The following is a 14,990-nucleotide window of genomic DNA, read 5'->3' on the forward strand; positions in this document are numbered from 1 at the left end:
CGTGAGCGTTAGCTCTCAGCTCACCTACTGCCAAAATGACTCAATCAAATACATAAAAAAAACAACAAAGACCGACAACTATAACCTAAAAGTCTGTTTAGGGAGTTAATTGTGTTCCTGTAGGTTGTCAGTGCTAAGAGGGCCAAATCTGCTTAAACTGAAACGGATTACAAATTCAGCATTCAGTAGCAGTTGTTGTTCCCCCATATTCACTCACTCTCTCTCTCTCTCTCTCTCTCTCTCTCTCTCTCTCTCTCTCTCTCTCTCTCTCTCATTTTCAGGCTGGTTAATGAGAATGAAGTCAAACAGTGGAAAGAACAAGCAGAGAAGATGAGGAAGGGTATGTTTGCTCTGTCTTCACTTCACAGCAGTACAGAGCAATGTGCACCAACCTGTCTTCAAACTACACACTATCAGTCTGGGACTCCCTGATGTTGCCGTGTGCACGTAGGCGAGTTTGCGCATGCATAACGTGGCCGTGGTGGCTGTCTTGACCCTCTCTGGCCACCGTCCTCGCAGGCCTGTTCAGACGGCCGTTGTTTTATCTCTCGCTGTACAGAACATAACGAGTTGCAGCAGAAGGTGGAGAAGAAGGAGCGTGAGTGTGAGGCGAAGGCTCAGGAGAAGGAGGAGATGATGCAGACGCTCAACAAGATGAAGGAGAAGTTGGAGAAGGAGAGCAATGAGCACAAGATCGTCAAGCAGCAAGTGGCCGACCTCACCGTGCAGCTCAGAGAGATGAGTGCGGTAGGCCCGCCCCTCCCACCCACCACATGCCCCTCCCACCAGGTCGCGTGAGCCCCTCCCACCAGCACACACATTTAGAATATTAAAGTGTCCCCTGTGTTGAACCTATAGTGGTACAGCAGAAAAACGAAAGAACACAACCAGTATTGAACCAGTATTAGACCTCATGGACCTCGTGCCCAAGAATATCTTTGTATGTTCTGTCTTCAATTCCTCACACGTTTGTCATAGTTCAGCTGTGCCACAGAAACGGCAAATGTTTGGAGGTTTACCAAACCTTCACGAGTGACCCACAAAAATGACAGCGCTCGTACGAGGGCGTGTCCTCATGATGCCGGAGTATCCTTTGATCCTCCGAATGATTGACGTCCCAAAGTCATGCCTAGCTGTCTAGTCAGATTTGCCCTCAAGTGTCATTCATAAAAAAGTATAAATAAACAACTTCTTGGCTCAGAGATCAGAACATGAGAATATATCACTGTAAGAATATCAGTTGTGGAATTACAGACAGGCTCAGTACAGTAATTTCCACACTCTGCAAAAGAGACACAATTAAATACTTTTAACACTTTTTCTAAGGGGAGCAGCAATACATATATTATTACATATATCAATACATATATTCTACAATATGTAGTGACCGTATGTAAATCTTGTTTGTGCCTAAATTCTAAATATGAGGAATATTCGTGAATGTCGTCCTCGTGAGGTCGTGGTCGTGAATGTGGTCCTCTCGTGAGGTCGTGGTCGTGAATGTGGTCCTCTCGTGAGGTCGTGGTCGTGAATGTGGTCCTCTCGTGAGGTCGTGGTCGTGAATGTCGTCCTCGTGAGGTCGTGGTCGTGAATGTGGTCCTCTCGTGAGGTCGTGGTCGTGAATGTGGTCCTCTCGTGAGGTCGTGGTCGTGAATGTGGTCCTCTCGTGAGGTCGTGGTCGTGAATGTGGTCCTCTCGTGAGGTCGTGGTCGTGAATGTGGTCCTCTCGTGGTTTTTCCCTTCTCAGCGTTCCCATGAAGACCTGGCTATGTGCCAATCATGCATGTTCGCTGCAGATGAAGTAGCTAAATCTCTGAAATCCTCTATTTCTGTCTGATTGATGTGTCTGTAGAGGTCAAGCGTTCCTGGAGGCCCTCCTGTTGGTCCCGGGGCCCCGGGTGGTCCCCTGCCTCCCCCACCAGGTCAAATTGGCATGCCTCCACCTCCTCCACCTCCTGGTGGGCTTCTCCCACCTCCACCACCCCCTCCTGGGGCACCCCCACCCCCACCTCCACCTGGTCTGCCTGGTATCTTCCCACCTCTCCTAGGAGGTCCTGGGCTGAAGAAAAAGAACATTCCTCAACCTTCAAACCCACTCAAGTCCTTCAACTGGGCCAAACTGGGTGAAGTAAGTCAGCCTTGTTCACTCACGCTGCACAGTAATTCTCCAATAATTCACTGGAGGACCCATCTCAATAAATAAATGGTCTCTTCCCCACAGAATAAGCTAGAAGGAACTGTGTGGATGGATCTTGATGACAGTAAGGTGTTCAAAATCCTGGACCTGGAAGACATTGAGAGAACCTTTTCAGCCTATCAAAAGCAACAGGTATGACTGACTTGAACTAAAGCCCTATTAATACAGTTTCCACTACATTGTTAGTGAATGTGATGTCCAGCTTATTCTTCTTTCCTCGTAAACCTGCACAGCTCTCATGTTCCTACCAACACTACATATTCTGTCTAAACCTTCCAGAACGTTCTTTTGTTCAGTAACTTTAGATGAACTTTAGTTGAAGTGGTTTTTAAACTTCAGTTCACCGTTTTACATGGTGTGACCTGCCTGGGTTAAACATAACGAATGTTGACTTCCATTAGTGATATTTCTACATTTCTGTTTGTAATTGGTCAAGTCTCTTCCTTGTAGCATATCGAGAGTTTTAGTGACAGTCAAGTTTCTCTTCTCTCCATAAAACTCAACTGGACTCTGAGAAAGAGCCAAACATTCTGTTCCACTCCGATCGTTCTCCAGATGTTCCTCCTAACACCACGTGTTCATGCTGTCCCATGCCAGGCTTTATGCTGGGACAATGGCTGACGTAGTGACCTCCGCTTTATTGCCATTGTGTGTGATGTGCAAATATTTATTGGTGAAATAATATGAAATGACAGATGTAGTTCAGACTTAGTCTCACTATGTCTCTGTCTGACTCATACACACACACACACACACACACACACACACACACACACACACACACACACACACACACACACACACACACACACACACACACACACCCCTGTTAATGGAGCATAACCTGATGGCCTAGGTAATATGGCAAAACGTATTAAACTGTACAGGTTGCAGATACATTATTTAGTACTTATCCTGATATTGTTTCCCAGGCTAAATAAGGATCCAATTAACAGTTCAGCAGTGTCCCATTTGAGAAGGGGCTGGGTGATATCACCTTTACAGTTTTCCATCACCCGTGTTTTTCCACAACTTGGAAATGTCACAGGGATAAAGTTGATGTGCTATAGTTTGGTTTAACCCAATGTCACATTCTTCTTAGCTACTCTTGAACTGTTATGATGTCAGTTTGTAATCTGCGTTCTTTGTAATATGCACAGGTGAAGTTTTGTGATGTTTGTAGTTGTTGATGAGGCCTTATACATCTTGCTGCAGAAAGAGTCTGAGGATGACTCCATGCCCGTGAAGAAGGTGAAGGAGCTGTCTGTTATCGACGGACGCCGAGCCCAGAACTGCAACATCCTCCTCTCACGGTGAGTGGGCACCTCACTCCTCCACTCCTCTGTTCCTCTTCTCCTCTGTTCCTCTTCTCCTCTGTTCCTCTTCTCCTTCGTTTCTCCACTCCTCTGTTCCTCCACTCCTCTGTTCCTCTTCTCCTCAGTTCCTCCGCTCCTCTGTTCCTCTTCTCCTCCACTCCTCTGTCTTCCTGGACTGTCTCTGATCTCTGCGAGGCGTGGTGATGGGTGCTTCACATGTAATGACTAAAGCAGGTCGTCTCTCAGGTGATGGTCGGTCATACTTCAGTCTATTGAAAACTACTTTAATAGGATCTCATTCAGAATTCTTATGAATGTCATCATACATTTCCATGGCCATATACAGAGGTGCCTGTGGGTTATTATTATTTTTTTTTATGGCTGTGATCTAAACCTGCATTTCAGACTTTGCTCATGTACTGAATTGAGAAACATTTATTCAGACACATTCATGTCCTGACCTTTCATTGAACTAAAAATAAATGAAATGACTCTTCCATGGAAAATGACATGACACCCTAGTGACGCGTTGTGTTGCTCACTGTGTGGCTGTAACCGTTCCTGTTCATTAGGTTAAAACTGACCAATGAAGAGATCAAGAGGGCCATTTTGACCATGGACGAGCACGAGGACCTTCCCAAAGACATGCTCGAGCAGGTGACTGACACGACATTCCCCTCCAGCCACACCCACATGAAGCACGGCAGATCGGACTGTGTCCAGGACAAACCCGTTTGGCTACAAGAGCTTGACATCACATGTTTCAAAGCCATGATCAGCTGATCGTGACGATCTGATGGTGGGGAGCTCGGAAACCACACGTAATGAATACCAAGCCCGCATTTGAAGCCAAATACTGTAACGTCAGACAACATTGTGCTCTTCTGTGGGAACAGTGACTTTCAGTCTCCACTGTAGTGTCAGCAGTACGCTACCCTCACACTGGTCAACAGATCTTTGCAGATTTTACATATTTTATTGTTGTGAGCCTGTAAACTTATTTCAGATCATTTTTAGCATAACACTGAAGATTGGTGCATAACTGGCAATAAAGAATAAAGAAGAAATAAGAAATAAGAATGTGGGTGACTTCTATAGTGCAAAGAATTGCTTTTTGGGTTTTTTTAAGCCAATTTGGTGTTTCATTGCATGTCTATTTCTGTGGTTTAAATGCCAGTTAGCTACAGAAGAAATGGGTATATCACCCATCTCTGAGGTCATGCAATAGTTCTAAATTATTGTACCGTGTGAAAACCACATAGTGGTTCCTGAATTCCTATTTACCTTAGGAGGGGGGTGTGAAGGGGGGGGGGGGGGTGAAGAAGTGGGGTGCTGTGAGGGTGGGGGGGGGGTGAAGGAGTGGGGTGCTGTGAGGGTGGGGGGGGGTGAAGGAGTGGTGTGCTGTGAGGGTGGGGGGGTAAAGGGGTGGGGTGCTGTGAGGGTGAGGGGGGGTGAAGGGGTGGTGTGCTGTGAGGGTGGGGGGGGTAAAGGGGTGGTGTGCTGTGAGGGTGGGGGGGTGAAGGAGTGGTGTGCTGTGAGGGTGAGGGGGGGTGAAGGGGTGGTGTGCTGTGAGGGTGGGGGGGGTGAAGGAGTGGGGTGCTGTGAGGGTGAGGGGGGGTGAAGGAGTGGGGTGCTGTGAGGGTGAGGGGGGGTGAAGGAGTGGGGTGCTGTGAGGGTGAGGGGGTGAAGGAGTGGTGTGCTGTGAGGGTGAGGGGGGGTGAAGGAGTGGTGTGCTGTGAGGGTGAGGGGGGTGAAGGAGTGGGGTGCTGTGAGGGTGGGGGGGGGGTGAAGGAGTGGGGTGCTGTGAGGGTGAGGGGCGGTGAAGGAGTGGGGTGCTGTGAGGGTGAGGGGGGGTGAAGGAGTGGGGTGCTGTGAGGGTGAGGGGGTGAAGGAGTGGTGTGCTGTGAGGGTGAGGGGGGGTGAAGGAGTGGTGTGCTGTGAGGGTGAGGGGGGTGAAGGAGTGGGGTGCTGTGAGGGTGAGGGGGGGTGAAGGAGTGGGGTGCTGTGAGGGTGAGGGGGTGAAGGAGTGGTGTGCTGTGAGGGTGAGGGGGGGTGAAGGAGTGGGGTGCTGTGAGGGTGAGGGGGGGTGAAGGGGTGGTGTGCTGTGAGGGTGGGGGAGGGTGAAGGAGTGGTGTGCTGTGAGGGTGGGGGGGGTAAAGGGGTGGGGTGCTGTGAGGGTGAGGGGGGGAGGGGGGGGGTGAGGAGTGCTGTGCTAACCGGCCATCTGCGTCTTGTCTCGTACAGATGCTGAAGTTCGTCCCGGAGAAGGGTGACATTGATCTTCTGGAGGAACACAAGCACGAGCTGGATAGGATGGCCAAAGCTGACCGCTTCTTCTACGAGATGAGCAGGTACAGCCGTTGGCACCGCATGCTTCGCCCACATGAATAATAGACAGAAGATATTTATGCGTTTTAAATGATCTATGTGACTAGGGACTTGGGGATTAAGGAAATAACATGCGTGCATGATCACATTTAGGAAGCTCAATTACTCCTACATAAATGTAGGATTAAATACAATTACTCATCCTTCATAATTGTAAGACCAAATCCATTCCAGTTAGACAGTCCAGCTGCTACAGTTCAAACAGTTCGCAGTTACGGTGTAACAGAGTGATTACGCTTAAAACAGCGGAGACACGAATCGTTGTTGGAGCCATTGGCTCCAGAAGATCCTCATTAATCTCAACGGTGTTCCCACCGGGAGCCAATCAGGCGAGAGGAACGCCACCCGGGCCGTGGGACACGAGGATCCCATTACAGCAGGACGGGAGCAGACCGCAGGTGCAGTGGTCTCCATGGCACCACTGCCCATGGTTAGGAAAGGAAATATTCCCAGCCTGGGAGAGAAAGGTGCTCTGTAATGTTTCGGCTTGATTAAATGAATGAAACCATGGGAACGCTGAAGATGAGAAGTTTCCGTGATGAACTCAGTTCTGTGTGTTTCAGTGTCATGTTTTACTTGTATTAATTCTCTCCCATCATCCCATAACACCTGGGATTATCGTGTGGTCACGGATTTCATTGTTAAATAATTTTTCAGTAGTTTTTATCTTGACCCACAGGATCAACCACTATCAGCAAAGGCTGCAGTCACTCTACTTCAAGAAGAAGTTTGCAGAAAGGGTGGCAGAGGTCAAACCAAAAATCGAAGGTACGCCATCACTCGCACAGCACCACCTGCTGTTGTTAGATCTTATCTTTATGCCTCTGAAGTTCCCAAAGCCCCTCGACTGGACCGTGTTGGTATGACACCCCAGTTCCTGGCTAGAATAATGTAATAAACACGCGGGAGAATTCACGCTCAATATGTAAGTGTGTTGGTTGGTTTCACAGCTCTCAGCAGGGCATCCAAAGAGGTCAAAGGTAGTGGAAACCTCAGTCAGCTTCTGGAGGTCGTCCTGGCGCTCGGCAACTTCATGAACAAAGGCCAGAGGGGCAACGCTTATGGCTTCAAGTTGTCTTCCCTTAATAAGATTGTAGACACCAAATCCAGCATCGACAGGTAAAGACGACGCATGTCCCTGTGCCCCATCGAAATGCCACACTGTTGCTATGGTGCCGAGCTGAGGCTTATGCTTGCAGTGCTTTAGTTGGTGCTGTGCGCACTCCTGAAGCACTCCTGTTGTGCACTCCTGAAGCACTCCTGTTGTGTTTGTGTGCAGGAATGTCACTTTATTGCACTACCTGATCACCCTTCTTGAGCAGAAGTACCCCAAGGTGGCACTGATTCAGGATGACTTACAGAATGTTCCAGAAGCTGCCAAAGTCAAGTATGTGCTTGGAGAAAAGGCTCCTGTACTCAGTATCTCTCTCTCTCTCTCTCTCTCTCTCTCTCTCTAGCCCTGGTTCAATCTTTTGAAGAGTTGTAATCTACACATTCACAAAATGATTTATTCCAAGCATGTCCAGTTGTTTTGTTCAGTTAATATCAGAGTCCACTTTAAGCAGCTTTAATCTGTGTTAGTACTTTGAAATGTTTGACTACAAGTTTGAGGAAAAGCCATTAAGTGCTAAAATGTTTTTCAGAATGTAGTAGGTAAGAGCTTCCAAACCAAGATATACTTGGTCTACTGAATCTACTGAACTCTTAACTCTGCAGTTAAGGTGTGGGCCCCCGTCAGAATCAACAGAAATGTGCTGCCTGTGTTTGCTGAATCATTGTGTGCGGTGTTTAGATGATCGATCACTGGTCACTCACATTAGGGTTCTCTCTTTTTTTGGTGGACTTGTTTATTTCAGCATGACTGAACTGGACAAAGAGGTCAACAATTTACGAAGCGGATTGAAGAGTGTGGAGGCTGTAAGTAATGTTCTATTATTTACATCTGATTTTATTTCCTAAATATTTTTATCTATTTGACCCATTTGCACAAAGCTTTAAATGGTTAAATGTGTTCGTCTTCTCCGCACGTCTGCGTGTAGGAGCTCGAGTATCAGAAGAGTCGTCCCACAGACGCGGGGGACAAGTTCGTATCTGCGGTCAGCCAGTTCATCACCGTGGCTGGTTTCAGCTTCTCGGAGGTGGAGGACTCGCTTCAGGAGGCCAAGCAGCTGGTAAGGGGGGCAGCATCTCCAGCAGCCCAAAGGCAGCGAGAGGGTAACAGCCGTGGTTTATGGGGCAGCAGAACCCGGTGCCTGGAACCCTAGCTGGGCCTTTTTAAGTGTGGGAGCCTGCAGCTTTGAAGTGGATGTTCACAGTCTGGAACCGGGCTGGTGTCGTCCTGCACGTAGAAGTTAAATTACACTTACGCGTATCGGGCCCCTCCTGGTCCACACAGACACGGGACCGGGGAAAATGCAGGGTTAATGTTTAACCAGGGGCCGACACAGGCAGATCCGTTTCAAAGGCAGGGAGTGCTGGTTTCAGCCTGGTCGTGAAGGCCCACATGGAACAGATTGGACTGGGCGCCCCGCGTGTCGTTATGGAGCCCTTAGCAGGCGGAGGAACTGGCGGCTTTTTAGGGAGAAATGCTGGAGCGGCTCCGTCTGGTTCGGTTCTGTGACCCGAGCCCGTGTGGGTTCCACACAAAGGGTGTGAGGTTAATACTCATGGACCCAGAATCCTCATCTCTCAGTGGTGCTGGTCTATGTGGTGTTTGTGGATATGATTTTAATGTGGTAGTATTTTCTAAGGAAGATCCACTGAAACATTTGTGGGTAATCTTATGATTTAATGTGGATACTACAATTATCCATAATCCTCAGAGAATTATTATGGTATTTCCATGGTAACAAAGATCAAGATGAGGTACAGGACACCAGGAAGTTTAGAGTTTCTTCCTTTTTCTGTTTTTGTTTTTGCTGTTTTAACATGACAGAGAGGAAGTCCATCGAGTGCAGTGGAGGGCTGTGGTGGTGGGAGACTGATTAAACCCTTCAGATCAGAGAAAACACAAAACTGTCGTGCCATGAGTCTGAAATGAGACTGTTCTGCTCAAAACCATCCATGCTCCACCCCCACCTTCTCACCCTCACCCTCTCACCCCCACACCCTCACCCTCACATCCACCCTCTCACTCTCGCCCTCCACACCCTCTCACCCTCACCTCCACCCTCTCACCCCACTCCCAGTTCCAGAAGGCAGTGAAGCACTTTGGTGAGGAGCCCAGCACCGCCCAACCTGATGACTTCTTCGGCATCTTCGATCAGTTCCTGCAGGCTGTGGTTGAGGCCAAGCAGGACAATGAGAACCTGCGGCGTCGTAAGGAAGAGGAGGAGCGCCGAGCCCGTCTGGAGGCGCAGGTGTGCACCTGGGGTTTGATTGGGGCCGCATACGCTCCGCACACATGCTCCGCACCACACGGCTTCACAATTACCACAAGAGTGGCTTAATCAGCAACCTGGGTCTTGGAATTTCTTGGGAGGAGTCGAGTCACGAGGACTAGAGTCGAGTCACGAGGAATATCTAGAGGAGTCGAGTCACGAGGAATATCTAGAGGAGTCGAGTCAGGAGTAATATCTAGAGGAGTCGAGTCAGGAGTAATATCTAGAGGAGTCGAGTAGAGTCAGGTGTAATATCTAGAGGAGTCGAGTAGAGTCAGGTGTAATATCTAGAGGAGTCGAGTCAGGTGTAATATCTAGAGGAGTCGAGTCAGGTGTAATATCTAGAGGAGTCGAGTCAGGTGTAATATCTAGAAGAGTAGAGTCAGGTGTAATATCTAGAAGAGTAGAGTCAGGTGTAATATCTAGAGGAGTAGAGTCAGGTGTAATATCTAGAGGAGTAGAGTCAGGTGTAATATCTAGAGGAGTCGAGTCAGGTGTAATATCTAGAAGAGTAGAGTCAGGTGTAATATCTAGAAGAGTAGAGTCAGGTGTAATATCTAGAGGAGTAGAGTCAGGTGTAATATCTAGAAGAGTAGAGTCAGGTGTAATATCTAGAGGAGTAGAGTCAGGTGTAATATCTAGAGGAGTAGAGTCAGGTGTAATATCTAGAAGAGTAGAGTCAGGTGTAATATCTAGAAGAGTAGAGTCAGGTGTAATATCTAGAAGAGTAGAGTCAGGTGTAATATCTAGAAGAGTAGAGTCAGGTGTAATATCTAGAAGAGTAGAGTCAGGTGTAATATCTAGAGGAGTAGAGTCAGGTGTAATATCTAGAAGACCAGATGTACAAAGCCCATCAAATACGTGTCCATGATTGTGGACACAGCTTCAACAACATTCTTGAGTTCTGCAGACCATGAATATTAAAATCACCCAGTAACATGGGAGCAGAATAAGGAGCAGAAGCTACAGTAATCAGTCCATATACCTCTGATATGAAATATGACGTGACAGAAGACGCCACGTAGGGGCCGGGGGGGGGTGTGCTTCTACTGTATGTGCAGATCCACCTCTAACTGCCTCTAACTGCCCCGTCTGCCCCGCCCAGATGAAGGAGCAGAGGGAGAAGGAGCGGATCGCTCGTAAGGCCAGGGAGAACAAGGAGGAGGATGGTGAATTCGACGACCTAGTGTCTGCCCTCCGCTCCGGGGAGGTCTTCGACAAGGACATGTCCAAGATGAAACGCAATCGCAGACGTCCCAACAACCTGGAGACCAGCAGGGAAAGGCCCATCTCCAAACTCGACTTCTGAGCTGCCACCTAGTGGTGGGGCCTCAACACTGCACCTGTCATCGCTGTGTAGAAGCGTTACTCTAAACTGGTGAAAATTCAAGGAAGAGTTTGAATTTCCTAAAAATCACATTCATTGCGTAACGCTCGGTTTATTTATAGGTGCTGCCATCTTGTGGCAGCATCAGCACTACACCTGTGTCATCTCTCGTTAAGAAATTGTTACTGTAAATTGACTGGTGAAAATGCAAGGAGGAGTTTGCATTACCTGAAAAGCACACGCATTATCTATTGCTCAGTTTGAGTACTGGCTCCCCAAAAAACAGACTTTTCAAAACATTTGTTCATGCTATAGTGGTGGTTTGCATTGAGTCTAGCAGTGTGTTAGATGGTGCTAACTTGCTAAAGCAAACTGCTCAGGAGTCTTTGTTGATCTCATCTTCAAGAGAAGACTCTAAGGGCTGTGTACTTAACACTTGGTACAACAAGGCACTAAGTTGGTGCAGAAATATTAAAACCTCTTTCTAATGTTCTTTATGGAGGTCAGAGGTCCTGGGGGACGTTTCAAACCACATGGGTCACACACAAACTGGTTAGCACAACGCTTTTAAACAGGGTTTTCCATAAGACAGTAGAACTGCTCCATTTTGTACATGTTCAAGTCTAGGACACCTTCCTGAGTTTCTGAAGAGTTACGTAATTTGCTAACGAGTGGTGGTGTTGACCAGGACTGGAAACCTGTGCGTGACCTTCTGTTGAAGGTTAGAAATATTGATATTTTGTGAAAATAATCATTACATTTTATAAGGAGGTCAAACTAAAAATGGAATTCACACCCCTAATGTGTATCAAAAATCCCCTTAAACACTGTGTTCACTCTATGCATTAAACCACACCTGTATATACAGGTAAACTGTATTTGAGCTTGTACATATGTAAATATTGCTATCTCTTTGTTCTTCTGGTCTTAAATGTGCAGACACCTCCACTCTGATTCTGGGCTAAAGAAGATATCTTATTGATCTGATGTTGAATTTGTTTGACTGATAAACACTTTATAATAGTTTACTTTGGGTTCTCTCCATGTTCGCTTTATTTAAAAACACTCTGATCTAGGTTAATAAACCATGAAGGTCCTAAATGATCTGTTGTATATGGTTTTATGGACATCAGTCTGTATGTCAGCGGCTTTATAAACACTTATTAAACAGCACCACCTACTGGCCAAAGTCAAACAAAGTCTTCGATGAACATGCGTCATATTGTATAAAGCCTGTTGATCTTTTAATTTATCAATTTAAAAATACAATACTATTACATTGTACAACCTCCGAGCCTCAGCAGAAATGTCCAAGCAAAGTTAAAAAATGAGTTGGGTATTAAAACTATCCATTTAATAATAGTACAGCAGTCACTTTAATGTTAAAAATAAATCCTTAACTCAGGTATTAAAATGGATGTGGAGTTTTATTTTTTGCAAATTTTTTAAAAACATACAATGTAGTACCACAATGTTTGTGATATTTAGTACTGGGTGGCATTCAGGAAGATTTATTTTAAAATGCTTGTGATTAATCATAATGTTTTAGTATCAAATGCCAGTGTTACTGCAACAGCGTTCACATCTCCAGTATGGAAAGTGATATTGGAATACTGTATAATACTGTATATTGTAATAAACAGGCACAGAACATATGGCTCTCATTCTGTATACACAGTTGCTATTAAATCTCAAATGATGTGTGTGTGTGTGTGTGTGTGTGTGTGTGTGTGTGTCACCATGGGGTCAGTCATGAATTCCGAATGCTTCACTGATTCAGGTCAGTGGTCATCAGTTCAACGGCCTTTGGTTAGTTCCTTCAGTGTCTCGTACCGGAAAAAAGTTATGCTTAAATTCTTCAGTTAATGATGCTACATTTACTTCAAAGCAGTCTTGCAGTTCGGGCATTTCATAGCTGTATGGCCTAGATAGAGATTATTTAAGACATTAAGTGTGTATATAATATATAATTTGAATTGTGAAGTTTGGGTAATTAGTGCAACACTTTCCATTTTTCTGAGGGAGGATCAGCTTTTTGCTGAATTAGTAAACAGTTGACCTTCCTATGCTCGGTTTCATAGTGCAATGCAGAAATATTCGCTTATGACGACTATCAATAAAGTGGACATGAATATTAAAGCGTTATATGAAAATTGATGCTTTTAATTTTAGCCACAGTGTTGCAAGGCGTTTGCACTATAGGCCCAGTGCTGTTGGCACTTAACAAACACGACACATCCATAACGTCTGGATACTCATCCGCTACCAAATAATACGGTTGTGTTGACATGGATGGATGTTTAGACTGTTCTCCTCCTGAAATGAACTTGAACACAATCACAAACTGGTGTTGGCTGTCTCGACCTTCGGAACCACAGACTCCGTGACCGTGTCGGGGTGTCCGTCTCTACAGAACAGCACGGCCGGGTTCCGGCAGGCCCACATGGCCACTTCTCCGCCCTGGGCCGGGCTGGAGGAGGACAAGCGGCTGCCGGCACCGAGCCGGCCCACGTACCGCGTCCGGACCTCGCCGCGCTGGGTCTGCGTCGACAGGTACGCGGCGATGTTTCTAGTCCTGTAGCCTTCTTCCCGGCTTCGGCCCAGCAGCATCGAGATGTTTGGATTCCTTATAGCATAAATCAGTGGATTGATGGCACCATTGGCCCATGCCATCCAAATGGCTACCGTGTCCATGGCTGGGTTAAAGGACAAGTCCCCCATGGCAGTGATGATGCCCATTAAGCAGTACGGGCCCCAGCAGAGGATGATGAAGACGATCATGACGAGCACGGTGGTGGCGGTCCTCATCTCGCTGTAGAAGCGCAGCAGGTGCGCGTAGGTGGTGACGGGCCGGACCCTGGTCTCACACAGCCGGACGGTCCTGCAGATGTTGTAGTGACAGAAACACATGAGTGCGAAGGGAAGCAGGTAACACACCACTATCACGGCTACACTGTACGTCCTCCCCATCCTGGACGAGCCCGAGTGGAAGACGTACATGCAGTGATAAAAGCCTCGCTTGTGCACCACCACCCGCTCGGGGCTCCGCAACACCAGGTACCACGGGGAGGAGAGCAACACCGCCCAGAGCCACACCGCCACCAGCAGCTGCATCGCCTTCGTCCTCCCGATCTTCTCCTGCGGCTGTCTGACGATGGCGTAATACCGGTCAAACGAGATTAAAGTCATGGTCAGGGTTGAGATGATGCCAAAGCAGGTGTTGAAAAATCCGTTGGCGACGCAGAAGCGATCTCCAAACATCCACGTGCCATCTTTGCTGAACAACATCATGAAGGAGAAGGGCAGACAAAGGATGGCCGTGAGGAGATCGGAGAGCGAGAGGGACATGATGAAGGCGTTGGTCACGGTCCTCAGTTGCCTGTGTTTGATTATCACCACCACAACAGCCGAATTACCCAAACTGGACATCAGGAAGATGGCGAGCAGCAGCAGCGCCTGGGTGGCCACCGCCGCGCCGTGCAGCGCCCGCTCCTCCGCTCTCTCCCCGGTACCGTTCCCAACAGGTGCGGCCAGACCGTCCAGATCTGGACTCGGCGAGACCGCCTGTGAAATGAGAGCTGAGCGAGACATGTTGTCCAACGCGCTCGTACTCGGGCTGTAGGTCAGGGCATCGCTCACCGGGACATCCATCGGACACGATTGGGGCGCATCCGTGTGATCCGGGAGAACTCATCCCTTTAACTCATCCGTGTTAGTCTCGCTGTATGGACGGGTTTAAAAGCGCACGCTCACGAACACACGATGACGGACCTGTCTTCTGCGCCAGGCTGCCCCTCCTCTGGGACCGATGTCTGCAGCGGGTCCGTCCGTCTGCACGCTGCACGCTGCACGCCCTCCCTTCTCCCGTGCGCGCGCTCTCCGCCTTCACGACGCTGCACTCTGTGACGTGTGCAGCCGCTGCACTCTGTGACGTGTGCAGCCGCTGCACTCTGTGACGTTTAAAGCCGCTGCGCTCTGTGACGTGTGCAGCCGCTGCACTCTGTGACGTTTAAAGCCGCTGCGCTCTGTGACGTGTGCAGCCGCTGCGCTCTGTGACGTGTGCAGCCGCTGCGCTCTGTGACGTTTAAAGCCGCTGCGCTCTGTGACTTGTGCAGCCGCTGCACTCTGTGCCGTTTACAGCCGCTGCACTCTGTGACGTTTAAAGCCGTTGCCATGACACCGTTTCTTTTGTCATAGACGATTCCTCTCGTGTTCAGTGGGATTGCGTACCTCGTTCACACATGTGGAGCCCTCTCTACAAGACAATAATATCCCCATAATTTACTTTACCTGTAACATTTTGTCATCGTATGATGTCATCTTACAATGCCTGTTCAATTTTTATATGAATGAAACGGATCCTGGACGTAATGTTGTTTGCT

At 47.9% G+C, this 14,990-nt stretch overlaps 2 protein-coding genes across 6 annotated transcripts in view; one reads left to right on the forward strand and one right to left on the reverse strand.

Annotated features, from left to right (window-relative positions):
• Nucleotides 1-12,261, forward strand: part of LOC143495136 (disheveled-associated activator of morphogenesis 1-like) — a 45,694-nt gene extending 33,433 nt beyond the window's left edge. For all 4 annotated transcript variants that reach the window (XM_076992423.1, XM_076992422.1, XM_076992421.1 and 1 more), the window contains 14 exons: nucleotides 282-340; nucleotides 560-747; nucleotides 1,853-2,128; nucleotides 2,222-2,329; nucleotides 3,413-3,510; nucleotides 4,086-4,170; nucleotides 5,758-5,864; nucleotides 6,581-6,669; nucleotides 6,852-7,020; nucleotides 7,181-7,288; nucleotides 7,758-7,818; nucleotides 7,941-8,072; nucleotides 9,090-9,260; nucleotides 10,387-12,261. In XM_076992423.1, the coding sequence (XP_076848538.1) occupies nucleotides 282-340; nucleotides 560-747; nucleotides 1,853-2,128; nucleotides 2,222-2,329; nucleotides 3,413-3,510; nucleotides 4,086-4,170; nucleotides 5,758-5,864; nucleotides 6,581-6,669; nucleotides 6,852-7,020; nucleotides 7,181-7,288; nucleotides 7,758-7,818; nucleotides 7,941-8,072; nucleotides 9,090-9,260; nucleotides 10,387-10,590 (1,855 nt within the window). In that variant the 3' untranslated portion in view covers nucleotides 10,591-12,261. The remainder of the gene's footprint in view (nucleotides 1-281; nucleotides 341-559; nucleotides 748-1,852; nucleotides 2,129-2,221; nucleotides 2,330-3,412; nucleotides 3,511-4,085; nucleotides 4,171-5,757; nucleotides 5,865-6,580; nucleotides 6,670-6,851; nucleotides 7,021-7,180; nucleotides 7,289-7,757; nucleotides 7,819-7,940; nucleotides 8,073-9,089; nucleotides 9,261-10,386) is intronic.
• Nucleotides 12,065-14,520, reverse strand: LOC143495137 (G-protein coupled receptor 135-like). Of its 2 annotated transcripts, XM_076992427.1 has the most exons (2): nucleotides 13,607-14,520; nucleotides 12,065-13,489 (listed from the first exon to the last, which is right to left on the reverse strand). In XM_076992427.1, the coding sequence occupies exons 1-2, from the start codon at nucleotides 14,257-14,259 to the stop codon at nucleotides 12,946-12,948; spliced, it is 1,197 nt and encodes a 398-aa protein (XP_076848542.1). In that variant the 5' UTR covers nucleotides 14,260-14,520; the 3' UTR covers nucleotides 12,065-12,945. The 2 variants fall into 2 exon arrangements, with proteins under 2 accessions (XP_076848542.1, XP_076848540.1); XM_076992425.1 differs by having other exon boundaries at nucleotides 12,065-14,520.
• Between the last annotated feature and the right edge of the window lie 470 nt (nucleotides 14,521-14,990).

Source organism: Brachyhypopomus gauderio, unplaced genomic scaffold, assembly GCF_052324685.1.
Source record: "Brachyhypopomus gauderio isolate BG-103 unplaced genomic scaffold, BGAUD_0.2 sc93, whole genome shotgun sequence".
Lineage (NCBI taxonomy): Eukaryota > Metazoa > Chordata > Actinopteri > Gymnotiformes > Hypopomidae > Brachyhypopomus > Brachyhypopomus gauderio.